Consider the following 26951-nt stretch of genomic DNA (forward strand, 5'->3'; position numbering starts at 1 on the left):
AATACATTAACTTAATCTAAAAAAAAAAAGGAAAATGAAAAACGAAAATATAAAAAACCCAAATGTAGCATATCAAATACAAAAAAAAGCTCTCAAAATTACATATACAATATAAATATTTAAATAGTTAATAATTTAAAAAATATGATAAACAAATGAAATTCATAATGAATTGCATTGACAAAACATGAACGCATAAAGGCAACTTAGGTAAAAAAAAATACAAAACAAAATTAAATGAAAATAAATAAATTATACACTCGAACACACACAAAAATACATTACAACAGAATCTCACACAGATAAATAATGACAAATTTTTGCAAATAACTTCAAATTCAATTTAATAAAAGTTTTAGAAGCTTGAAACAAGTTCATTATAGTATTTTATTTCTTGTGGGATTTTCATTTGGGTTGCAACAATTCTCTGAGCATCTGGAATGTTGCCTCACGTTCCTGCCGCATAATGCTCGACATTTGGTGCAGGAATTGCGTTTGCATTTCACGCTGTTGCCGCAGGAAATTCTCCTGCGATGTGGTCAGCATATTCATCAACTGCTTTTGCCCCTCATTGATGCTGGTCAGAACTTCGAGCGGCGTTGGATCCGATGCCAATTCCAAAGCATCTTCGCCATCATCGCTCTCGGCTGCCGCACGCAACAAATCGCAAGTGGATCCAGAACTGGAGACGTCGCTATCGCTCTCCTCCATGATGGGAGCTGTTTTCGGTGACGCTTTGATGGCATCTTCTTCAGGGGAAACAACTGCTTTGGCTGTGCGCTTCTTTTGCATGAGATCGTCGAGCATTTCGTAGTGTCGTGGCAGCATTCGAACATTTTTCAGACCATCTTTTTGCACCTCGCGATGGCGTCGCATCAATAGTCGCAGCTTGTTGCGCAACTGATGTGGCGTTCGCTTATATGATTGCTTGGCCATTATGTTGGAAATGTAGGTGAGAATCTTAAAATTTCGCTTCTTGGAGCCGTCGAGTGCACGAAATAGATTCTGTTGCTTTATGATGGTCAGAAATGCATCCACTTCCTCATCAGTCCAGTAATAGCTATCCGGATGACCTGTAAAGTGCTGACATTAAACAACTACAATAGATTAACGCTTTGAGTTAACTCACGTCCACGTCTCGAAGAGTTGTCCGCATCGTTGTCATCGCTGTCCATGAAATCGCTCTCTGAGCCGCTGCTTAGATTGCCTTCGCCATTTGCCTCCTGGGGTTCAGTCTTGGGATTTAGCAGCTGATGCATGGCTTCAAAGTGCTCGAAAGATTCGCCGCCATTCTTGGCTTTGTTGTATTGTCGCCGTAGCTGTTGATATTTGATGCGCAGCTTCTCGGCCGGTTTATCAATGGAACGTTTCGTCAGTTCCTTAGATAGCAGTTTAAAGATTTTGGCATTGCGTTTGCGCAACAGTGCCGACTGCAGTCCGAGACTGCTAATAGTGTCCAGAAAAATGTCCACCTCCTGTTCGGTCCACTTGCAACGCGTGCTGGATGGCAGCGATGCAACAACAGCGCCTGGAAAGATGAGAGAGAAATTAGCAAATAAGCATTTCAAAAATTTCAATTGAATGCTACCCTCTGAATCGCTTCCTGTGACCAACAATGGAGCCTCACCATCTTCCTCTTCGCCGCTGTCTACGGTATCGCTATCCATTTCATCGCTCTCCTCCTGCTGCGGCTGTTGCAATGAATCATTGAGCAACGCCTCCATCTCTGCAAAGTGCTCAAAGACTTCGCCTCCATTCTTGGCCTTGGCATACTGTCGCCTCAGCTGATGATACTTGATACGAAGTTGCTCCGGTCGCTTTAGGAAATTACACTTGGCCATTTCTCTGGCGATGAGCTTAAAGACTTTCGCATTACGCTTCCGCAGCAGAGGAGTTTGGAGCTTATGTTTGGTTATGATATGAAGAAATGCTTCAAGTTCGCCCTCCGCCCACTTGCAACGCAGTGGCTGCTTAGCCGCCAATCCCGTCGTGCCATTTGGAGTGTCATCGTCAACTATGCGGCAAGTAAATGAATAAAACTGGTGTTCAGTATCCCTAATATGAGTACCTCATTTCACCCCATTCACTTGCTTTCAATAAATGATGCCAACAACGAAATTAAGAAATGTATTGCCAAGGGTAAATGAATTAAATGGAAATAATTTCACCAGCCACCGACTACAGAATAACAGACTACTTACGTTCCAGCTGCAACGTGTTTGCATATTTTTGCTCCATTTCGTCGTCGTCTATGTGCTTCTGTTGCTGCGGTTCCTCTTCCTCTTCTTCCGCGGATTCGTCCTGCTCCGGCGAAAGCTCGTTTTGAAACAAATCGTGTAATAGATTAAAGTACGGACAGGAACGATTGCGATAGCGAGCTGTAAAATAATCATTTCGCAATTTCTGATATCGTTGGCGCAATTGGGGAATGCTGCGCTCCTGATTGTGGGCACTTAAGCAGTTAGCCATTTCCTGTGCCACTTGCTGCCAATCCATACGGAGTCGAGTGCCATTTTCGCGTTGATCCTTTATGGATTTAATAGTTGCAATCAATGCAACTGTTTCATTTGCATCCCAACCGTCAGTTTCAAAATTATTCATTGTTCAACAACTATTTCTGTGTTTTTATGGATCCTTATTTGATTTCTAAGGGTTTTACTAGAAACATGTCTATAGCGAATGCTAAAAATGTTTAATTTGCTTTTTATTAACACTACGGTAACGTTTTATTTAAATTTTTCAACACAAAATTGCTGTTTTCTGTTTATAGGCGTTGAACTGTTATTGCGTTGCCCTGGTATGTGCAAACCGCAAACAGCTGATTCAACTGTGCTGCAGCCCTGCTCCAAATTGCGTTAATGCAGATTCAAAAAAGAAAATATTTAAAACACAAATTTAATTGCATGAGCAGAAAATAATTATGTTAATATAAAATAATAAATTAATAATTAATAAAAATGTTTAGTTATATAACTTATAGCGTCTATCCAACATTTCAATGATTCGACAAGTATAAGTGGTATTATTTTGGTATTTTTACTTTGCAGGTGCATGTAATGCGGCATGTTTTGAGTAAGTGGATGCTGGTCACACCGCTTGATACTGATCTTATTATTGTTTGGCGCTGACACTCCGTCGGTTCGGTGTGCGGATTACGAATATTTCGATACTTACGGCTGTAACGCTCATGTTACCACCGCAGGCAATTTCGGGCAATAAAGCAATTTCAAAGTTTTGTGCAAAACATAAGAAGGAGCAATAAGCTAAGCGAAATACAGTGGCCGTTTTAGAGGCTTTGCTGCTTCGCGTGCGTAGCTTAACTATCATTACAACAGCGATTAAAGTGGTTTTTATTTTCGCGTTTGTTTCGTTCGTTCGCAAGTCGTCTCGTTGTTGGCCCCGTTAACGCGAAGTTCAACGCGATCATCGACGCATTGTTGTAGTGGTTGTATATTGTATTGCTTATTATATTATTCCGTGAATTGGTCGCGACACTGCTTTATTTTTTATTGATATTATTTCGCGTTGCTGTTGCCAAACAGCTTTTCTGCTTAACAACAAAAAATAAGAAAACAAAAAAATAAATAAAACACATCATTTGCAATACTATCCAATCAAACGAAATTCTCGGATTTCTCGAGCCACAGCAGCTCGAGCTTACAAAAGCCAGCGATGGGGTTGCGTCGTCACTAATAAAGAAAATAAACAAAAAATAAAAAAATAAAAATTCCCTTGTATGTACAAAAATTGCAGTCGAAATCGAAGTCGAAAACAAATCCATCAATCATAATCATATGCAACAAGAATAATAAGCAAACGCGTGTTGGATACGTTCTACGGATCCGTCTCAAGATGTTGCCCAACTATATCTTGCTGATCGGCTGCATCTGCATCTACTTTAGCTGTATTTTTCAATTCGTCGCTGGCTCTGCGGCAGCTAATGCCGGCTATGTGGATCATGGTGATACCAAAGGTAAGATAACATTAATCATACCCATATTTATAATGTTTAATTTACAATAGTGTGAATTGATATCCCCAAAATGATTCATTTTTAATTTATAATGTTTAACTCAAAATGACTGCAAAATAAAACATGTCTAAAAATAATAGCTGAAATGATTCATTTTTAATTTAGATTGTTACTGAATTTGTACGATAATGGAAGAGTACAACAGACCTTAGAATAAATAATTTAAACTAAAATTGCAATATTTATATTCAAATTGTAATATTTAAGTCTCTTAATTGGAGAGTACCAATAGGGCAAATAATAGTATGAGTAGAAATATTTATATTTCACAATTTTTAGCATTTTATTTGTTAAAATTCAAGTTATAATAAAAGAGTTTAACAGTTCTTAAACCTTTTCCAAAATATGGAATTTGTTTATTTGCAATATTGTGTGTTAAAGCTATAGGAATTTCTTACTTCAATGAATTTTTATAATTGTTATTATACCATAGTTAACCAATAAATAGATTATAGTATTTGAAGAAATGCATTTAAGGGGAAGCTGAAATGCTCAACGGGCAGTTACCCTGTATAAGAAAACATAGATAACAATGACTCAACCTCAATGGCACCTACGACTGAACTGGCTTAGTTCTGAGTTTCTTTGATAAAAGACATTCAATTCATTGGATTCATTTCACATTTTTTTTTTGGAGGAGGAAGTAGTCTCAGTTGTACATCTGCTGTTGGCCCTTTTGTGAACAGGTTTCCAGTTGACAGCAGCAGCAGCAGCAGTAACAGAGATTTCCCATGGTTCGCAAACAAGGAGCAGTTTCTACCTGTTGTTGTTTGGCTTTGCTTTCAGAGCTGCTCTCTCGCTCTCTGCTGTCTGCTCTCTGTTGTCTGCCTTTACCTGTCTTTTCTACCTGGGCCCATTAAGCATCTTTTGCCGAGTAAATATGAATGAAGTACAGATACGCATACAGATTGCTTCGCCCTCTCCCTCACTCTCTCTCTCTGCCTTCTCACTCACATTCGCTTTGTCTTCACTTGTCTCGATCTTTAAGGAGCATCAGATTTGTTGTCTCGTTGTTGTTGTTATTTTGGCTCAAAGGCAACAGCTATTCAAATTATCTAGGCGGCTACGCAAAGGGCAAGCGAACTGGACTAGTGCCCCCGTCTCCTCTCTCCCCTTGGCTCGATGTCCCCCCTCGTGCTATCTCACTCTGGTGTGCCAAAAAACCAGTTTGGGCTTTGACTCTTTGCTAACTTTTTTTTTTGTTTTTGTTTTTAATGTCTTTCTTGCAAAAAAATAAAGACAATAACAACAACTACAACTCCAACAAACGCCGCATGCAATGAATGTTTCGCTCCATCTCGCTCACGCGCACACACTCCACTTGTCTCGCCTTCTCGCTCACTCTCAGAGACGAGCAACCGTTGGTGTATCTGTGTGTGTGTTTTATTTCTCTTTTTTGCTCTCTGTTTTGTTCAGACTTCCTACCACCTGCCCCCCTCTCCGAACGGCTGCCTCTCTCCATCTCCCTCGCTCTTTGTCTTTGCCAACTTTATACGCATCTGAACCGTGAGATTTTATTTCATGCAAAAAAGTAGAAGTACTTGCTTGTTGTCGTTGTCGTTGTTGTTGCTGTTGTTGTTGTCTTCGTCTTCTTGCAGGTGTTTTGCACACACACACACATTGCACATACTTTGCTTTTGCTAGCGAGAAGCGAGAAGGAAACCAGCTTGTTGTAAATTATAAGTTTCGCTTAGTTTTTGGCTCTTACTCGTTTTGTGTCTCTGCCAAAAAACAAGGTCTTTAGCTTTTGGCCAACATTGTTGTTGCCTTTGCTGCTGTTGTTGTAAGGTACTTCCATTGATTTGCTTACATACTCGTAAATTACAGCTTATATCGAAAAGTTCTTTTACGATCACATTAAATCACTTTTCTTTAATAAGCAATCCAAATATAATAGATGAAATTTCTAATTTTGAATACAAACATCTTCATCAATTGGTTCAACTATAAAGAGAGCTTCATAGTAACTTGTAATTCTCTCGAATATAGCTGATTCTGATTTATAAAGGTATTAATACTCTAGGTATTATTTTCCTTAACAATTATTATTGAAGTAAATTCTCGTTGGTCACATAATTAACATAAACTTTAAATTACACACTTTTATTAGCATTTGGTACAGTGAAGCTTTGTTGCAGGGAAATCAGTTCTCAATGGGTTAAAGACATAATAATAATAATAAATTTAATGCTTAATTTAAACAGAGAAACATCTGCATACAAACCTTTTAAACTTAATAAGATTATAGGTTGCTTAGAAACGTATTTTTTTTTGCTATAGTTTCAACATTTTAAATAAAAGTGTTTATAATATAATTTTGAAATAATTTAGGAATAGTTAAGATTTATTTAGAGTCAAAAATGTAAGCAAAGAAACATCTGCATACAAACACTTCAAACTTAATTAGTTAAAGGTTTGCTTAGACGTAAAATTTGTTTGTTATAGATTTCTACACTGTAAATAAAAGTATTCGAAATATAATCTTAAAATAAATTAGAAATAGTTTCGTTTCATTTAATCAAAACCTTCACAAATTCGTTTTTTTAAATAATAAATACATTTTATTAGAACCTTTTCCTATACTTAAGATAAACCTTCAATATTTTGAGAATTTCTCTAGAAACCAGCTTTATATGTACTATTTAGAGTAGTCAAGAAATTACTGAACGACAAATGCCATAAAAAATCTTTACAATCTTATCGAAGTGCACTAAAGATAATTAGATAACTTTGTGAAATGTGTTACCCTTTGGTTTAATTATAGTCTCATACGCTATTTCATTGTGAATTACTTTGTAGAAGTGATCATAATTTGCCTTGCTTATGTCGTAAACTTTACTTCATTCGATGCGATAATCCCAGGCTAATAAACGTGCTACTTACTGATGAAATATGAACGTTCTCATATATATAGCACTTTGATCTCTGAAGTCGATTCAATGTTCATCGATCGGTGCAACAGAAAATTAAAGAATTGGCGTGACATCAGCACAGAATGCGTTGTGAGTGAATCAACCATCGAGATACGAGTTGCGAATACTAGAAGGAATATCCAACCTACAAAAGCGACAAGTAAACTCTAAATGAGTCTCTTATCACTATCAGCAAATGTGATAAGATGTGAATACGACACAGAAAAAGAATCACTCTTATGATAATTACCAACTGCACTGTACAACAACAAATTTGATATCGCGATTAGCTGGAAACCCAGAAATGTTTAATGTCCCAACAATTGAAATTGTAAACTCAACCAAAAACAACTTGCAGAATATTATGATAGCTGACTCAGACAAAAAAAAAATAAAAGATAGAGTATATAGAAAGATTAGAGAACGAAGTTCTAGTGAAATGGATTTTGAGGAAGCAGCTAAGTGGCCATCGAAGGATCAAATCACTGACCGTCGAGTCACTTTTGGTTGAGTGGCAGGTAAGAAGAAGAACAAGGACAAGGGCAAGGACATGGTGTCACCCACGTGAGACAGTCTAAGGACACTCTTGAGTCTCGAGTCTGCTTTCTTTCTTTTTGTAGCATACCTAAAACAATACAAAAGTATCGAATTTCATAAGGATATGCATTATTTTTGAAGTGCCTGGCGGATGCCCGTCAAAGAAGTTCCCATGTGCAAGTCCTCAAAGCGTTTTAGCTGGAAAAAACAACAGAAAAAAATATGATTGAATATTATTACAAAAAAACGAAGAGAAGACGAAGATGGGAAGCACTTGAGAAAATGCATGCATGTCTCTAATTATTGAAGAGGGCGCGCGCCCACTTAAAGAGCATTGCATCTGCTTGTCTTGTTCTTCTTCTTTCGAGTCTTATCTTTAGGATGGAGGCTTCTTACATCTGTGCTACACAGGGTCGAACAACAAATCTGTTACACACTCCATGCAGCATCTCTTCTTGTTGTTGTTGCATTGTTTCATCTGACATCTCGCAGATTCTGTTTTCTCACGTATGTAGTTTTTCTTTTTGTTTTCGGCGCTGTGTGTTGTAATCATAAATAATAATCAATTTCCTGTTCTCTCTCACACAAAAATGTTTCCCATCGTTCCACACTTATCCCCAGTGCCATATGCGAGTGCAAGTTTTTCCTTTCCTTGCGTTAAAGCAAATTACCGTGGGGGGAGAAGGGCGAGAGGGGACAGACGTCTGTTGTATTTTGTTTAAAAATTTATAACATTTGTTTCCCATTTTCTCACTCTCAACATTTGCGCACATTTGGCTTCATTTGCATTTTATTGTTTACAGTTTGAGAGCCACAGGCTGAGAGAGGAACGCACCAATCAGAAGCAAGCAAGCGTCCGACTCTCGTGCTCAATTGATTGTGATGCAGCCGAAACCGAAACCGAAGCTGAGCGAGAGGTTAAACGTTGGCCCAATCAACGTGCCCCCATTTGTTGCTGTGTGCCCCCATGACGCATGCGTTCTTCTTCTTCGTCTCATTTCACACATCTTATTTATGCAGTAGAGACTTTTCTTACGATCTTGCTGCTGCGTTCTTGAGATCTTTTGTCGAGGCCTGCACTTTTGTTTGTTTTATGAGTTGGCCAAATAAGAATAATAATAATAAAAATAATAACATCGCAACATGAACAGCAGCGTGCAGCTGTCGCCTGGCAATCTCAACGAGTTGCCCTTGCACACACTCTCTGGTCTTAACATTAAACCGTCTGTCGCCACATTGCAACAAGCAACAAACGGATCAGGCAGCACCAGATAAACACATTGTAATTAGTGAAAGGCCCGAGGCCCCTTGGCAATATTATCCATCCCCTCCAGCATCAGTAGCAGCAACAGTAACAGCAGCATGCAGGTTGCGGGGGCGACTCTCCACCAGTCTGCCATATGTCACTTTTGCTTGTGTGCTGTAAGATGAGCCTGGCCAGAGCATCGGATTACCAAGCAAGCTTGGCTACTTAAAACTCTCATCATCAATTTTCGAAAGCATTTAACAAATCTACTACGGTGGCATTAATTTGGCAGCTCATAATTTATGCGTCATTATAAAAGTTTTAAATATGAAAGCCTTAAACAGTGTGATCACATTATCAAACTGCGCTTAAGCTCTTAATTTAACAGTCTGTTAAAGCTACTGCTTAAGCGACGCTGTTAATCACTGTACTATAAGCTCCGCTCTGTTAATGGCTTAATTTAACAGCCTGTTAAAGCTACGCTGTTATTCGTTGCTGCATTGATGCTCCTTTAGGCAATTGTGTTTTTGTGATTTTGAATTTGCATTTGAAATCGTTGGCCTTTTATTGTTGTTCTTGTCAAGCCGGACGAACAAGATGAAAGAAAGGTTTCAGTTTCGGTGCCTTTGTTGCTTCTCTTTTGCTTTTGGGCCGGAAAACGTTTAGGCACATAATCATATAAAGAAGAAGCCAGGCGACTGATGACAGATGGCAGACGTCAGACGGCTAAAGGTCAACGGCGTCTCTCTCTGGCAATGATCTTGCATAATTACAAAGCGACGCTGACACTGGCAAAGAAACAGATAAACATAAAGTTGGCGACTTTGGAGAGTTGGAGAGTTGAAGAGAAGAAAAAGGTTTGGCCCCAGCCAACAATGGACAATCGTTCGCATTTAGTTCGCAGCCCTGAAGAAGCATGGCACAGTGTATTTGTATGTGTGTGTGAGAGTTTGCTTAACCCTATGATGAGTGCGGGTCATATCGAGCAATGGCTGAGCAATAACATCAGCAACTACAACAATGTGAATCATTGACAGTTTTTATGAAGCGCCGCGTGCATCACTCAACGCTCAAGAAGTTGCCGCTCTCATAAATACACACACACACACACACATGGGACCGCACCCCACTTTTGCCTTTGCAGCAGCTTTCAAAATCATTTCAAATTCAATACGAAAAAAAGTCAAACGATGACGAAAGTTGTGTAAGATCTCTGTGCTGAAGGGGGCCACGAAAATTGGAATGTGGCGAGCTGAGAGGCAATGGCAAAGCGTTTGCGTTAATTAAAAACAATTAACGAGCAAGGAGAGGGAAAAGCAAAAGCAATACACCAAACATTAACAGCAGCAGCAGGCGATGCCAGGGCGGCATTTCAGCATCAAAAAAAAAAAAAAAAAACAGTTCCGAGTCTCTCACACGCACAGCCAAAAGGTTTTGACTTTGGTCTCCGACCGAAATGTGGGTCGTGTGAAGAGCAAGAGAGAGGGCAAATGGTTGAGATGGGAGAGTTGGTGAAGTACTCGAATGCAGTAACTGAGCTGCTGTAGTCGTTGTGTAGAGTAGGGCTTACATTTAAAATTGTGTATAATATTAATTGCGGTTAATTGGGATTAACAGCTGCGCCAAAATGCCGACGCGCTCAGCTGCAAAATGAATTGATGTGGGGGAGAGAGCGAGCGCAAGCTTTTCTCTGTGAGTTTGCAAAGGCAAAAAGGAGACGATGCATTTGGCAAGCAGTGCAAGCAGTTGACGACAAAGCAAAGCAGCGCAGTCGCAGCAGCAGCAGCATCACAAAGAGGAAGCTAAAATTAGCAGCGTGAAAGCTTGCACTAAAAAAGATTTATGACTGCTGTTGACGCGCTTCTGCTGTTCTTGCTGTTGTTGTTGTTGTTGCTGCTGGATGACAGGTTCGCCTTTGTTGCCTCCTCTTTTGAGTTGTGGCAGCCGGTTCGATTTCCTGTTATTCTTCTGCTTCTGCCCGAAGTGATAACAAAACTTTTAGAATTGCCGCCTTGGCGACAAAAGTAGCTTCGGCACAATTGTGCTGCTGCTTGGCTAATAGCTGCAACTATTGGCCAACCCACCAGCAGAGAGAGAGAGAGACTGCCCCATCCGGTGTCTATCATCCGGTGTGCAACACTAACTGGTTCTGTGTTGCAGGATTGCCAAGCGAAGCGGTAATTAAGCTGCACTAAAAATCAAAATCGTTATGCTCCGGGTATCCGAGAATGGGTAAAAGGGGAAAGGGAAGGGGAGTGGAAGGCTGACATTACATTTTTCCTGCCATGGAATTTCCGTTGCACGCCGCACGCTGCACGTTGCAAGTGATGGCCCAAGCGCGCCAGTTAATTACCAAGCTGATGGAATGATGATGGAATATGGCGACAGGCGCGGATCGCACTTGTTTACCTGTCCAACGACGATTGCTTACATAGATTACACACACACACACGCACACACTGAGTAATTGTTATGTGGCATTGTTGTGTGCGTGTGTGTGTGCAACAGAATCGGAATCATGCAGCGGAAGTAATTTGAGGTTAGATCTGTGATCTCTCTCTCTGTTGATGATCTGTGATCCGCGTTCTATGTGCGTGCGATGAACGATGCTGCATGCAAGGGTTAATAGGCGCAGCTACACAAGGGTTAATAGCTAATAGGTCAAACAGAGGCGCAAGTGTTAAAAGGCGAGCGCTTCCCAGAAGTCATTAGTTAACTAGACGCAGCCGCAACTTTCCCAAATGCAACCCGAAGTCGAAGTCGGACTTTTGGATCAGCTGCTGCACCCATAAAGACAATGTTGAAACAACGCGCATGAGCTGCGCATACGTAAGCCATCAAACAGGCAACGCGCATTAGCTCCATGGCAACAACAACAACAACAACATCGACAACAACAGCTAGAGAAACAACAACTGAAAGAGCCACAACAACAAAAGGTTGACAGCCACAATTCAAATTGTATACAAATGTGTTTTCAATTTGAACAAAAAAATGAGAAAAAAAACCTTAGATCGCCACACTGTGATAAATAGTCGAGCATATATTCATACATATTCACGAGTATTCATTCACATATTCATGTGTATTCATTGCGGCTTGAACGTTTAGGCCATCGCATTGTTATTGTGTCTTGTGGTTTCAACACTTTTATCTCTTTAGCCATTAATCTATCTCAACTTTTGATCACATAGGGAAATTCTTGAATGAAATTTCTATAGATTCTCAATTGAAATTCATTCACAAGAAATCAAGGCACATTGACAAATTGGTCAAACAGCTACAAATCGAACCCGTTTTATGCGTTTCCGTCGCTTTCATTGAGATCTTTCCCACACAAACACAAAACAACAGCAAATTTCATTCACATTGTATAATTAGAATAATTATGAATCAGTTCATTATCGTTCAATATACATATATTCGCCTTTCCGTTCTCAATTTCAAATTTAAGAAATTTCAAATCAAAATGCCCAAAAACAAATCGAAGCTAAAGTTATCAGAATCAAAGGCAATCAGAGAATATAGCAACAATTGCCGTAATGTCACAATTATTTTACATTCAACATGAACCAAATAACAAAAGAAACAAGAAAGACAAGTTGTTGGCGGGCACAACGAATATTGAATACACTTACGACTTGAAATTGGAAGGAATGAAATAAAAGTCAAAGTTTTCTTGTTAGGATTTAGATTAGATTAAATGTTGTATAATACATTTTTATAAGTTTTAGTTTTAGTATTAGTATTAAATTTGTTAGAAATTATATCAATTGATTACAATGTCAATACTGGTAATAATTTAATTTCATTTAGTTCATTTCTAAGTTTCATTTTCCGATAAAGATTAGATTAAATGTTATATAGATATAATGATTTTCAGAAACTTTTAGGTTTATAATTCTATTTAATTCATTAAAAAATATATCAACTGATTACATAGTGTATACTGGAAATCTTTTAGTTTCATTAAGTTTATTTCTAAACAAAGAAAAAGTTTATTGAAAGAATTTGTTAGAAGACATATCAATTCATTATGTATTCATGTACGTAGTATCATTTAGTTTATTTCTAAACTAAGATATATCAACTGAAAGTCTATTCTTGTAATCATTTAGTTTTAATTCAGTTTATATCTTATCTAAGATACAGGTTACTGAAAAAATTTCTTACTGATTACAAAGTACATATTGGTAATCATGTAGCTTCATTTAGAAACAATTTACTGACAAAATTTCATATATAAACTGATTACAAAGTCTATACTGGTAATCATTTAGTCTTTATTCAGTTTATTTCTTAACTAAGCAACAATTTACTAAAAGAACAGTCGGACAGAGATTTTTCAAGCTTCTTTTATCACGTTACACATTGCTGTACAAATTTATGATGCCCTCGGCGAGGGTATCAAAAACAATATGTACACCATTTCAGGGAGTGTCCGACGAGACGGCGCTGCTCCAATGAAAATTCTACACACACACGGACACTCACACACACATGCACACAGATACATGCACACATGCGATCAGTCGCTTGAATGCCATCCAATATTTTACTCAATAAAAATACAATTGAGAAATTGCCATGGTGATCACGTAGCGGCAACAACAGCAACAGCAACAGCAACAAGCAACAAACAACAGCAACGAGCAACAAGCAACATCGACGCATATCGACGACAGCAACAAGAACTGTGCGCTCAATTGGCATTGGGTTGCATGCAACGCAGCATTTTTGAGCATTTACAACAGCAGATTGCCAATGGTGTCGCCTGCTGACGTTGCAGCAACAGCAGCAACGACAACAGCAACAGCTTCAGCTCAGCTAGAGCAACAACTGTGTGTTTGCCTCCCCTTAGCGGATGGGATCACCTAAGGCGACCTTTGTGTTTGACTTGTGCTGATTGCAGCGTTAAAATCACCTCAAAAGCGGACTCAACGACAACGACGACGAAAAACATTGTACAACGTGTACACATGTACTCACATATCATCCATAACCCAAAAAAAATAACAAAGTACAGAAAAAAACAGCCAAAAACAACAAAAAAGGAAAGCAAAGGCAGCTTTAGATGAACCTACAAAAAATATTATTGTTAGGCTCAGCACGTTTGTAGGGAGCACAAGAATACGAAATACGAAAAAAATTACCAAAAAAAGCAAGTAAGTAAGTTAATGAAGAGTATGCTTAACTGTGGGATACCCGCTACCTGTAAATATACCAAATTAATATACTGATAAATATGAAATGTACCAAAATATATATTTAGTATGTTCATATTATAAGTCAAACAAAATTAAAAATCTATCTCTTATAGTCTCTGAGATATATGTAGAAGTTCGTAGGGACAGACAGACAGACGGACATCAGGAACATATATGTTAAGCTTAGAGATGCCTGTTACAATCTTTTCCTGCAGTTAAGATAGACAGACGGACATAAGGAATATATATGTATACCTTATGGGCATGAAGTTGCCTGTTCCAATCTTTTCCTTCAGCTTATAATACCTTTCCTACCTTATGAGTATCGGGTATATAAATATGCTTATGCTGCGATCGGCAAAAGCGTTCAAAGTGCGAGCGATACTCGCATTGTGAAGTCGTCGAACCATTTTGAATATAGCCGAGCCCCAATAAATAACATAAGCATACACATTCATTTTTACATTATTGCGAAGCTAAGAGATATACAATTAAAATCCAATGTGAAACCGATTGCCAAAAGGGCCCCAAAAAGGCGCGCTCTGATTGTGGCTCATTGAATTTTGATGAACTCCCGCCGTGCTGAGAAAAACCTTCCTCTATAAGTCGGTCTTTGAAGAACCGGTATCGGGGCAAATGGCAACTCACAACTCACAACTGGCAACTGGCAGCTGGGAGCCCCAAAAAACTTCAGGCACAGCTTCAACTTTGGCGTTTTCTGTTTGCTCCGGAAGTAATTAATGCCTTTTTTCTTATGTGTGTGTGCTCCGCCAAAAATGTGAAGAGAAGAAAAGACCTAAGACAGAATCTATGCATTAGACGCGACTTTAGAGTTTAACTTGAGTCTTTGTCGAGCAATATTTTGTTGTATTTTGCTGGCAACTTTCACCGCAGAGCAACTCCAGCTTCAACTTTAGTTTCCATCTTGGCCATTCAATTGACCGAATTGCGAACGCCACAGAAAATGATGTGCTGCATTTTCCAATGCGGGCGGCCCAACCATAAACTTCGCTCAAATATGGCAATTGTCCGCAAAAGCGGGCAACATCCACAACTTGAGTTGCGGCCCCAAAATGGTCAATGCGACATAATTGATCAATTGGCAGCGCTCTGCGCATCCTATCAGCGGTCCGTTCGAGGCCATAGTTGGGCATGCGCTCCATTATGGGCAAGACAAGTGGCGAGTGACGAACGACTGACGACGACTGACGAGTGACGAGTAACGAGTTTTCGTTGTTGGAGTTACCCTTTTGCCAGCGTTTTAATTAAGCCAAGCTGTTAGCTGGCAGCTACCATAACTGGAGCCTGTCGTCAAAAGGCTGCTTTATGCCCATATTCAGCGCTGATGTGTGCCACCAGCTGCGACAGTCCTGTTAGTTGCAGCATCTTCGCGACAGGTTTGTGGGAGCTGCTGTGAAAACAGACTTAAAGTAGAGGGGAGCGAGTTAACTACGAGAAGTGAGGGGTAAGAAGAGGCGAGTAGTTACGAGTAGTACTCATTACTTCTCTCGTTACTCGCTGCTCACTTCACATGTAAAGTTAGGATTATAAAGTGTCAAGTGGTTAAAAGCAGCAAGTAACGAGAGAAGTAAAGAGTAGCAAGGGAGGGCATTAAGTGACTAAAGAAGCGAGTACGAATATGAAGTGACGAGTAATTGAAAGTAGTATTAGTAGTAAGTGAAGTTTAAGTAGACAAAAATAGAGCTAAGGTTATAAAAAGAATGTAGAAACAAGAATAACGAGACTCGTTAACTGGCTATTTATTCCATTTACTCGTCAGATTAGATATGGAACCTCGATAGCTAAGTTCGTTGTTCTTTCAAAGTGTAAGCAGTCAATTCATAGGGTGTAGCTCATTAAAACAATGTAGCCATCAAATTAGTTAAGTAAACAAGAGTAGCGAGCATTATATGTCGATCTTCTACATTGATTCCGGCGAGTAGCGAGTAACGAGTAGCGAAGAGATGACTTGCATGCAATTAGTTTGCTCTACGCGCTTCTGCCTCAATTTTAATTAAACCCAACTGCTGGTTGTTCGCAACTCGATGTTGCCACCCCACAATATGCTACTCTATGCATTGTAACCACTTCCAGCTAAATGCAAGCATAAACTGTGCCACGAGCTGCGTTCACCACACTCCCAGTCTCAGTCGCAGTTGCCGCATTTCAAGTTAACGATACGCCCTGAAAGTTTTTGATTAATTTCTGTGGCAGCCTTTCGGTTGGGTCAATGCGCGCCTCATCAGTCGTCTTCTCTCTGGCTCCATCTCTGGCTGTCTGTCCGTCCGTCTGTCTGTCTGTCAGCTAGCTCAGTGAGCCGTGCCCCGTCGAGTGGTCAGTGGAACTCAATCCATGGCATAGAGCTCTCCTCATGTTTGGGACGCGAACTCATCTCTTGTCCGCTTTTCATATAGTACTACAGATAATAATAATAATAATAATCATTTTTTGTTTCTTTCTTTTCGTTATGTTTTTTTTTTTTGTAGTGTGTGTTTCATTAATTGCCAACGTTTCATATTTTATTTCAGCATTATTATTTTTGCTGCTCGCTTTCAGTGTGTGTGTTTGTGTGTGTTTAATTTGTTTTTCAATTATTTTTGTGGCTGGGTTATTTTTTTTTTTTTTTCATTGGAATCGGGCACGCTTGTTGTCGCCATGTTTTTTAGCTGAATTACGAGTTGAGTGTCGTCGACAGTCTTCTCTTTTCGTTGACGACCGAACACGAGTCGAGCTAACATACAAACTCAGAGCCAGAGCCAAGTTTCCAGCAGCATCGGCACTTTTCACATTTTATTATTGAATGTTTTTTTACTTTGCTCAGCTCGGCTCAGCAGCGATAACTTCTGTGACACGGCCGGGTTTCATGCCCATGCATTTGATAACAGCAGCCAAACGATGCGTGCTTATCAAATGCAATATGTCGGACTTTGTCTCTAATGCCAGGCAAGTTAGGCAATCGACGAGGGACTGAAGAGAGAGGGAGAGTGAGAGGAGGGAGATCATAAAATCGACACGTTTCATTCGAAATAACAATATTATATATATTATAGTATCATAAGAATCAGCGTCATTTTGTCTCTCATTTAGCCGGAACTTAACTCTAATCAATATGTTATTGATTAACTTGTTTTTTTTTTTACACTTGCCAATTGTTTGGGAAATTTTAAAATGCAAAAGCAGCGTTTCAATTTAAGTAAAAATTTATTTCTTATCGTGAAACGTAATTAGGAGATTACAGTTTGTGATTCACAAAACAGTTGCAAATAAGTTAAATATGAAGCCAGAACTTTTTATTTGTTAATTAAGCGTTTCTCAGCATTCTCATTTAAAGTGCAATCCATAAATTCGCGTGTAATTGTTTTATCTTACACAAGAAACTGATATGTTTCGGAGAACTGATAAAAATATATTTATGAAGCACTTAAATGTCTTTATATAAATGCAGTTTTAATACCTTGGATCAGATGGCAGCGTCTGTTGTAATTGCTAAATGCCATCACACAATACACTGAGAGAAAATTGAAGTACTTTTGTTCTTGAATCAAGAATTCGCGGTGTCCAAACTTCACCGAGACTAAAAGTCTTTAATTTTGACAAATTTGTAGAATATAATTTTTTCATTATTTTTGTATTTTTTGGTAGTGAAGTAATTTAATTCAATCTAACAATTAATCTTACTTAATCGTACTTGATTATAAGCATAAAAGAAAAAAATATTCTTAATTGCAAATACATAATTCTAGCTATAAGAACTTGGCTTTTTTAGAACATTTTTAAGAACGTTTTAGAATTATTTGTTTTGGTGTATTCTAGTTTGAAATGATATTTTCTGATTTAAGAAAATATTTACTAAAAGTAATTATATTTTTTTTCATAGTGTATATCAATGGAATATTTTAGAAGGAATTGTACTGTTTTTTTTCTGAAGAAAAGTTTTATTTTAAAAAGCTTTTAAATTACAAAATACTCGTTTTAGCAAATTCTAGATTGAAATGATATTATTTGATTTAAGTATTTTTTTCTGAGTGTATATTTATAAATATTAAAACTTTTTGAAGGAATTGTAGTCTTTTCTTTTTCTAAGAATTTTAATTTTTAAAAGTTTGAACATTTAATAATGATTCGTTTTTCTGATTTAAGAATTTCTTTTGTAAAAGTAATTGTAATGTTTTTTCTAAGTGTATATTAATAATTCTTTTGAATTTTTGGAAGGAATTGTACTCTGTTTTTTTCTGAGTGTACATTAATATTTTTTGCACAATCGCAGAATTTGGCGTGTATCTGTTGGATGTATCTTTTGTGTATATAATGAGAGAGAGGAGACGAAACCATGTCATTGATGGAAACAATATGCCAAAGCTGCAACAGTCGCAACAATAAATAATAATGAGGCATGAGGAGCAAATATTTTTAATGGCTCATCAAATCAAATTTCATGCAAAACATCCGCCCACAATGAGCGTAATTTCAATAATTCCTAGATGCGAATATTGTATACAAACGATCAAATGATGCACACAACACACAATTGTTTATAGCACATAAAAACAGAAACCAAAACCAAAAAAACAAAAACACTTAAGCCACGATTTCAACAAATCTTCAGTTGAAAATTTTATTATCATTAGCGGTTTTTCTTTGATTTCGTCGAGTTCACGGTTAGCTTTCAAATTATAAAGATGGATTTGTATATCAATAAAGATGAGAAAACAAATGAGATCTAGTTTGGTTTAAGCTGGTTAAAGTTGGTTAGATTAGATCGAACTGAGCTTTAGTTTTATAGTATGATAGATAGATTTGTATCTTTTGTGGCATTATTAATTAGCAGTGTTAATGTGAAAATTGAATCTCAAAATGAGTTTTATAATTGGCTAATAAATAACTAGCTGAACATCCTTCTCTACAAAAAATAATGCTCTATTCAGCGTGACAGCAACAAATTAAAGCGCAACACTTTACAGTTATGAAAGTAATAGAATTATATTTCTGGGAACACATTCCTGATGCCAGAATCATTCATCTGCCACATCTGAGTCTGAGTCATTTGCAGACATCGCGTCGACACTTTCAGCTTTTGTTTTTTTTTATATTTTGTTTACTACTGACCTTTGGCTAAGTGGCACACAGAGAGAGAAAAAAGTGGCACTGTTGCGAGGCATGCAACATGGTATGCTAACCTACAATTAGCCAGAGCCGACACATGTTGCAAGTGCGAGTTCTTTGGGGCAGCCACTTAGCTCAGCTTCTTTTGCATGTGTCACAATTGCAGTTTGCAACGCGACTTTTTAGAGTTTGGGGCACATACGAAAAAAAAAGTGAGTGAGTGGGGCACGAAAGCGATCGAAGCTTGAGAGAGAGAGAGAAGCGAGCAAAAAAGCATGTGGCAGCAACACAGAAGTCTCTGGCATCATTTCTGAAGCGGCTGTCTTGGTTTGATGTTCATATTGTTGTTGTTGTTGTTGTTGTTGTCACTGATGTTTTGCTGTTGTTGTTGGCGCTATCATTTTGCCGTTGTTGTTGTTGTTGTTGTTAGTTGCCTCAGTGTCGTGAGAATTTTTCGCGATTGGTCGCGCAGCGTGTGAATTGAAAAGTCCCCACAGTATGTGGCACTCCCAACGAGATGACGACGCCCAAGTTGCGGCTCTCTGGCTCTGGCTGTGGATTAAATGAAATGAAGCGAAAGTGTTGCAAGCTAACGATAACTGGGAAATTGCGGCACATTGACCGGCATTTTGCAATTGATGTCGCCAGCGTTGTTAGTGTGTGTGTGTAAATAGCATTTCTGCATGTGTTAACTTTAAGTCTGACTCCAAAAGCACTTGGCCAATTATCATTAACGTCTTTCCTCTCTTCTCTTCCCTCTGTCTTTGCAGGTGAGTCTCTACAACTTCTACAGCGTCTGCTATGCTGTGCAGCTGGCGTGTAATTCTAAATTCGATAATTAAAGGTAACTATGTGGCAGGTATGTGCGCAATTAAGCAGCTGTGCCCCACATTGCGGCAAGTCCATACTTGCCGTAATTGAATACAAAACTCCACACGCGCCAATTTAATTAATGTCCCCAAAAAAGATACGAAATGAATCACAAAAGCCAAAACAATGGGAAATTTATTAAATGCAGTCAGCCGAACTCTCCACAGCCTCAACTTTAAACTGCAGTCGAGAGTTGGCAAGCGTAACGTAAGTTGTTGTTGTTGTTGCTGTTATTGTTGTTGTTGCCGTGGCGACTGCTGCGCTAGAGTTCTGCTTCAAGTGTTTTATGGCAAAAAGCAAATGCAAGAACTTCTATGCAACAGAGACACAACACAACAACAGCAGCAACTGGCTTTCCATGCAACTGCCGCTTGCAACCAATTGTTGCACTCCCCCGCTGCCAACTCCCGGCCTGCTTGCCTGCTGGTGGCGACACCGACACGCATGCGTTTCATTTTCAGTTAAACTGCCCCGTTGTGTTTTTGTCTCTGACAAAACTTCAAGCTTCTCTCCCCTTCCCTCCCCTTCACTCTTAAACAAAACCAAACCAAACCAAACCGAACAAAACAAAACAAAGCAGAGTCCAAAATGAAGTTGGAAAACTTCACGCCCCGCTGCACGCAGCTCGCATCGGGTGTTCTACGCAGCTCCCTTCCCTTCGTGGCGCGATACAATTGAGTGCGCATGCGCCAACGCCAGCACTCAATACACACACAGTTAGTTGGCATATGACCTGTGTGTTTGTGTGCAACAGGCACCCTAACAATACTGCCAGACACAAGGGTTAACGCTAGTGGCAATTCATTCGTCAAACAATGCTTTGGACTTGTTTTAACTGCTCGCTTACTTATCATTATTTTGTGACAATGGACATTCCACAGTCGGACAATGGTCGCGCTTTATGCTATTACCGTTATAATGAGTTCTGCTCAATTTGCTTCAAGTTTGTTGGCAGTCTATTGAATTGAAATCTATCCATTATGAAAACTATAAATTTCCCTTTAAGTGGTTATTTTTGAACATAGTTCTTTGTTAAATTTCCTTAGCATTTTTCATATTTTCCAATATAAAGCAAATAGTGTGGGTCTCGCCTAATTCCCACAATAATGGCATTTGCTATTTCCCTGCGGGTGTGGGAAACTTTGCTAAGTTAGCAAAGACATTTATTTCACTTGTGGGACTGAAACTTTGCTAAGTTAGCAAGGACATTTATTTTACTTGTGGATCTCAACTGGTGTGAAACTTTGCTACGCTACCAAAGACATTCGTTTCAGTTATGGAACTCAAAAAGTTTGCTACACTTTAGCAAAGACATTAACCATATTAAAGATATTCGCTGACTCAACGACAATTGTGGAACTTAGCATGGACTTACACCGGCACTCGGTCAGCTCGAAATCCTCATTGTGGAAGCTGCGTGATCGTTTTTCTTCGGAATTTTCAATACATTCACAAGCATCTTGTGTGTATCTTAATTGCTTGCGCGCTCTCTTTACTTACTTGGGGAAGTTGTATTTGTTCGCAGTTCTCTTATGGCCATAATTGTTTTGCGTAAGAGTTTGTTTTTGAGATGTGGTATGCACAATTGTTTGTTAAATCATATATATATCATATATACTTTAGAAAATATTTTTATATTATTTTCCAAAAATAATACATTATTTTGTAAAATGTAATAGGGTGAAATTCGAATTATTGTTCCCCTCTGTTGATTAATCATTCCTGTGGATGCTGAGTGTTCGGTTTTCTTAGGAAATTTACACACACAAGCAAAACTTCAACCCATTTGTTTTTGTGCCCGTTGTTTTATGCGCTCTTTTGGGCTCTCTTGCTCTCGCTCTCACTCTCTATTTAGCTTGGAGCTTTAGTAACGGCCATAGTTAAGTGTTTGTTGTTGTTGTTTATTTTGCTGTTTTGAACGCCAAACCGGTTTATGTTCGAGTCTTGGCTTTATGGAAACAACAAAAAAATGAGAAGAAAAAACAAATGAAATCCGTATGAAAAAATAAAAAAACAACAGAAAACCCAAATTAATACAGCTATTGGCATTTTGATAATTTTCATTTGAAAACAAATGGATGAAAAAAAAAATGTGAATAACATTGGCAGAATGCTTAAATTAATTATAATGCTATTATGGGGTCTTTTTGTTTGCAACTAATAAGTATGCACACGTTCTAACGAATCGGTTATATTGACCACAATACAAGAGAGAGAGCCTCTACGATGAGAAGATGACCAAGTTTGGTTTGCGTACAACTTGGTTGCAGTGCCCAGCATCATCATCATCAGTAACAGCAATAGCAATAGCAATATCTATGACCTTAGCTGGCAATGTATTGACCTTGCTAAAGCAGAAAGACAAGAGAGAAAGAAGGAAAAAAAGAAGCTAAGCTTAAGCTCTGCGGCTGCTGTCGATTGGGTGGCTGTGCAATGAAAGAATCCTTACATCTTGGAATGCGGCTGTGGTTCGACTGATGCTGATGCTGTTGTTGCTGTTGTTGTTGCTGCCTGGTGTGTCAACATACACAGCAACAACATCAGCAAGAAGAGGAAGACAACAACTCACGTTCGCTTGGGATCTCTTGGTGTCTGTCGCCGCACGTACGCGGCTTTAACAACCAACTTACATAGCCGCCGATTAGCCAAGGCAACGTACAAGCGTCCAGACGACGACGACGAAGCTTCTTCAGCCGAGTCTCGACTCTCGACTTTACTTTACTCCAGAACAGGCTTAAGTCCAAAATGAGCTATCTCACTGCGCAAATCTTTCACTTCACTTCAGTTAAGTTCAGTTCAGTTCGGTTCGGTTCAGTTGTCTTCTTCTTCTGCTTCTTCGTGGTCGTGGACTTGGCTTTTAAGGGCCTTCAGCTATATAGAAGTTGTGGCTCTCTGCACTTATCGCAAATGCATTGTGGCAGGCCTTCGTTGCGTTGCCTCGTTTCGTTAGTGAGCTCGGCAAAAAACACCCAATCGTCTTTTGTTTCATGCTTCATGGACTAATGGCAGGCTCCACAGGTTGCTGTCGAGTGTTGTTGCAACATCTTGTCGCTGGGCGCCCTGGACATGGAACCAAGATCCGAACACCCTTCTCTGCCCTCCTCCCTTCTTCGTTCATCGTTTGTGCTTAGCTTGTTGGACACGTGTGCGTTGCTAAAACGTCCGTTCCAGCATCTTTTTGGGCTGGCTTTATCTTTCGCCTGGCATTTATTTAGTTTTATTTTTCATTTTCATTTTATTGTGCTTGTGCTTTATGCTTGGATTAAATTTAGCAAATCGAAGCGCGCATACAACCGATGCGCTAATTGAACTCGATGCTGTTGTTGTTGTTGTTCTTCTTATTATTTTTATTCTCATTCTCCTTCTTGCGTACTTACTGATTTGTTGACAAAATGGCTGCCGCGCAAGTTTGTTGCCTTTCGATATTTTATATTAAGTCGCATCGCAAATATTTATGCACAACAAAAATTAACCAAAAAAAAGAAAAGAAAACGAAGATAAGAAAAACAATAATGTGTGTATTTTTAAAGCGCAATGAATGTCTGAAACTCGCATTTTGTTGTGAGTGCGCTACAACATTACTCCTCCTGCTCCTCCTCTTTCTCCTCTCATGCTCCCAAGCCGCATCGTTCGCTCTCCCACCCCCTCTTTCTCTCTCTTTTTGTTAGTGGACAACAACAAACAGAATTGGCATTGCCCGTCGCCTTTGGGTTTGCCGAAAAAAGAAAAAACAAAAACAAAACCAAAAATCCCAAAAGCTCCCCAGAGAATCGCCTCGTGTTGAGCCGTCTCGTCGGGCATCGGCATCGTCAACGACTTCGGCTTCGGCTTCAGCGTCGGCGTCGGCTTCAGCATTGCCTGGCATCGGACATCGCAGTGAGTCGACTCGGCTGACTTCGAGCCGAATCGGCTGCTCATATTTCACACTTCACGACAAAGCGATTAAAGTCGCGCAAACAATCTGTTATTGGAGTTGTTGCAATTATGTTTACAAAGACATTAAAAAAAAGCCCAAGCGAGCGCTACACGAAAAAAAGCACACACTCAAAACTTCGACTCGAATCGAATACAACGATAACAACAACAACAACTGCTACAGCTACAACTTCAACAGAGACGCAGCCGCAGCCGTTTTTGAATCTTGAACTGAAACGTGAGTCGTGCGACGATATACATAAGCAACAAAAACAATAACAGCCGCAACAGCAACAAGTACAAATGTTAATATTACAATCCTCAAGGGATGCGACTAATGAATTCCCTGTAACAGGCAATCGAATTGTGAAGCGTTCAATATGCCGATTTTAAACTAACTTTCTTCACCTTCACCTCGATTTGATTCTGTTATTATGTTTGTATTTTTTCAATGCAAATTAAGCAAATTCAAACTCATGATGATTTAATATATCAAGGGTGCATTTCATTTTATTTGTTCGATAATTTGCGATGTTCGAAGCAAATAAATAAATAATTTGTACTATGAAGTATTATAAATTATTAGATCTAAATTCGAAGAAAGATTTAAGGACCTGTTTTAAAAAATGTTATTCCGAGACCTACACAGAGTTAGATAAAAACAAAATATCACAAATATTCAAAAAAGAGAATATTTTTAAATATGAATATCAGGCAAATTGCTTTTCACTTATTTGAAAGATTATTGGAGAAATTTTTTAATTGGCTTATTTTTTATTATGCCAAATATGCGTCTTACAAATGTTTCCCAATTTGTTTTAGTTGCATAAATAAGTCTAGACATTCTAAAAAGAACTTTTGTTTTATCAACTACAAAAATATTGTTCATATGTGCATTCCATTTGTATTGAACAACTGTTTTTTTTTTAGAAAGAATTTCGATACTTGACTCCAGTTTTTTGTGTGATTATACACGTATAATTAAAACAGGTTTCTATTTTAAGAATGTGGATTTAATTAATAATTTTGAGAGTTATTCATCAGCTGCACTACGTATACTTGATCTGAAGCAGTTCCTTGAGATTTACAGGGTATAATGCAGCGCTGTCTGGCGGTGACAGCGGAAAAAAATTCACAAAAATAAAAAAGAAACTTATGCGAACTGGCAGTAAAATGTGAATTTGAGTGGAAGCCTCAAACGCAGACGTCGCGCTGTCGAACTCGAAGTCGATGTCGATGTCGATGGCGATGTCGATGGCGATGTCGTTTTGCTGAAGTTGAAACCTCAACCTCAAGTCAGAGCCGCGTCAGCGTCTTCAAATGAAGCGTGATATTTGCATGTTTTGGGGTTAAAGGCAACGGCGTGATTGCAAACAGGCAAACAGAGAGTGTCTACGAATAATACGCTAGCAAAGTTGTGATGCCTCGAAATGTGCTGCATCATGATTGAAAGCCCTGGCAATTAGCTTTAATTCTAAGCCGATTTTGTAGCCTGTCTCTGTCTTCGTCTACAGTTAAGCACGAAACGTGTGACAGCTGATGCTGATGAAGCAATTTGTTGATCGATCTATCTATGTATAGCTGCCAACTAGCAAAAGGGCTGCCTGGCAATCCAATTATACGGCTTAGTGCTTGAGGTCGAAGCACGTGCTAACTTTAGCTTGTAACTTGGCAAGTTGTAATATATGAATTTGGCTAAAATTTAGAAGAGTGGCGCCAAACTGTACGCTGTCGGAGTTGACCATGAGCAACTGTGTTTAGGCCCATGCTGTTAGCCCTATTCAGCTGTCAAAAAGTGCAAAACACCTCACACGTATTTTTGTGTTGGCCACTTAGTTTTTTTTGTGTTGTGTGTGCTGTTTGTTACATTTCGTTACGGACACTTGAGAAACGGCGCTCAAAAGCAGAGACTTAGGATCAGCAAAGCGAAGAAACACTTGACCGCCTCTGAGCTGGGACAAGCCAAGCTGAGCTCGATCTTTTGTTACTATTAATCCCAGCAGATTTGTTTTTTGTATTTTTGCGCCGCAGTCAGGCGCAAAGTCATCTTCGATTTCGATGATGATGATGAGCAGCAGCAGGAGTCTAAAATCCCAGCACTGTGACTCTTGTCTCAAGGGTCGTCACAGGCTTTCTTTTGAAAAAAGAAGAGAAGAGTAGAGAGGAGAGGTGAAGTAAAGAAGAGGGTGCGGAACGAAGATTTTCACTGCACGCTGGCATTTTGTACGCTTCATGGAAAATGTGTTTTGTAACCAATTTCTTACACCTTCGTTTACCTGTTGTCTGCTGTCTGCTGTCTGTTGCGTTATGGAGTGGAGTTTTGGAGTGCATTGGGATGGGATTGCATTGGATTGGATTTGAGCCGACTGGCGTAGAGTATTGGAGTCGAGTGTTGTGTGTATTTTCATTGGAGTGGGATGCTGTGGCTGTTGCTCTCACTGTGGAGTGCCTTCAAGTGGTTTCTTTGGAGTTCTTGTCATGTTGCATGTTCTTCGATTTTTGACAGATGACTTTTCGTATGGGTTATGGCCACTGATTGTTGCTCTGATACTGTGGCATGGCCAGCTATTAATATGTTTGATTACGAACATCAATTTCAAGCAAATACCAGAAAATAGAGAGATGTAGAGAGAGAAAACTTTTGACCACAAATTGAAAACGATTTTCAAATTTAAAACGTATTTTCATGGAGAAAACAATGCGCCACGCAAGTCGCAAGACAATGCAACGCCTCTCGAAATCGCAGCGTGGGATTCAAGATTCAGATTCGGGATTCTATATTCGGGATGCAGCTGCCTCAGACTCAGTTGTTGCGCTTTTCGTGGCACACATCTTTTGTCTATGCCACCACCTCCTTCTAGGCCATGTTTATGTTTTATTGCATTGTGCGTCTGAAGTATGCGCCTGATTTTACCTGGCTGCAGGTCCTGCCTCTGTCTCTGCAGACTCTCCTGCAGTCCTGCGCAGGCGTAAATACCCAAATGCGCAGTGTGGCATGCAACAGGTGAGAATACTTGGTCATCTGCTAGAAATCGGCCATAACACAATGTTGACAACGCTTCAACACAAATCTGTTGGCCAAAAGACAAAAGCCAAAGCGCCGTAGATTTTTGTGTTGCCCACGCAGA

At 39.1% G+C, this 26951-nt stretch overlaps 2 protein-coding genes across 3 annotated transcripts in view; one reads left to right on the forward strand and one right to left on the reverse strand.

Moving 5' to 3' along the window:
- Positions 1 to 206: 206 nt before the first annotated feature.
- LOC117571303 (uncharacterized) lies at positions 207 to 2783 on the reverse strand. 2 transcript variants are annotated; one of them, XM_052005297.1, is made up of 4 exons: positions 2202 to 2783; positions 1628 to 2014; positions 1130 to 1528; positions 207 to 1073 (listed from the first exon to the last, which is right to left on the reverse strand). In XM_052005297.1, the coding sequence occupies exons 1-4, from the start codon at positions 2599 to 2601 to the stop codon at positions 406 to 408; spliced, it is 1854 nt and encodes a 617-aa protein (XP_051861257.1). In that variant the 5' UTR covers positions 2602 to 2783; the 3' UTR covers positions 207 to 405. The 2 variants fall into 2 exon arrangements, with proteins under 2 accessions (XP_051861257.1, XP_034109264.1); XM_034253373.2 differs by having other exon boundaries at positions 1589 to 2014.
- A 338-nt stretch (positions 2784 to 3121) lies between these two features.
- Positions 3122 to 26951, forward strand: part of LOC117572324 (epidermal growth factor receptor) — a 42372-nt gene continuing 18542 nt past the window's right edge. Inside the window, exon 1 of the mRNA XM_034255059.2 lies at positions 3122 to 3973. Within this exon, the coding sequence (XP_034110950.1) occupies positions 3853 to 3973 (121 nt within the window). The 5' untranslated portion in view covers positions 3122 to 3852. The remainder of the gene's footprint in view (positions 3974 to 26951) is intronic.

This window comes from Drosophila albomicans, chromosome 3 (assembly GCF_009650485.2).
Source record: "Drosophila albomicans strain 15112-1751.03 chromosome 3, ASM965048v2, whole genome shotgun sequence".
Lineage (NCBI taxonomy): Eukaryota > Metazoa > Arthropoda > Insecta > Diptera > Drosophilidae > Drosophila > Drosophila albomicans.

Bases quoted from the DNA above. Each gene is read 5' to 3' on its own strand.
- LOC117571303 (XM_034253373.2), bottom strand. From the start codon at position 2,601: ATGAATAATTTTGAAACTGACGGTTGGGATGCAAATGAAACAGTTGCA. The intron at 2,015-2,201 runs GTAAGTAGTCTG...CTTGCCGCATAG, and splicing joins AAACACGTTGCAGCTGGAAC to TTGACGATGACACTCCAAAT. The intron at 1,074-1,129 runs GTGAGTTAACTC...AGCACTTTACAG, and splicing joins CAACTCTTCGAGACGTGGAC to GTCATCCGGATAGCTATTAC.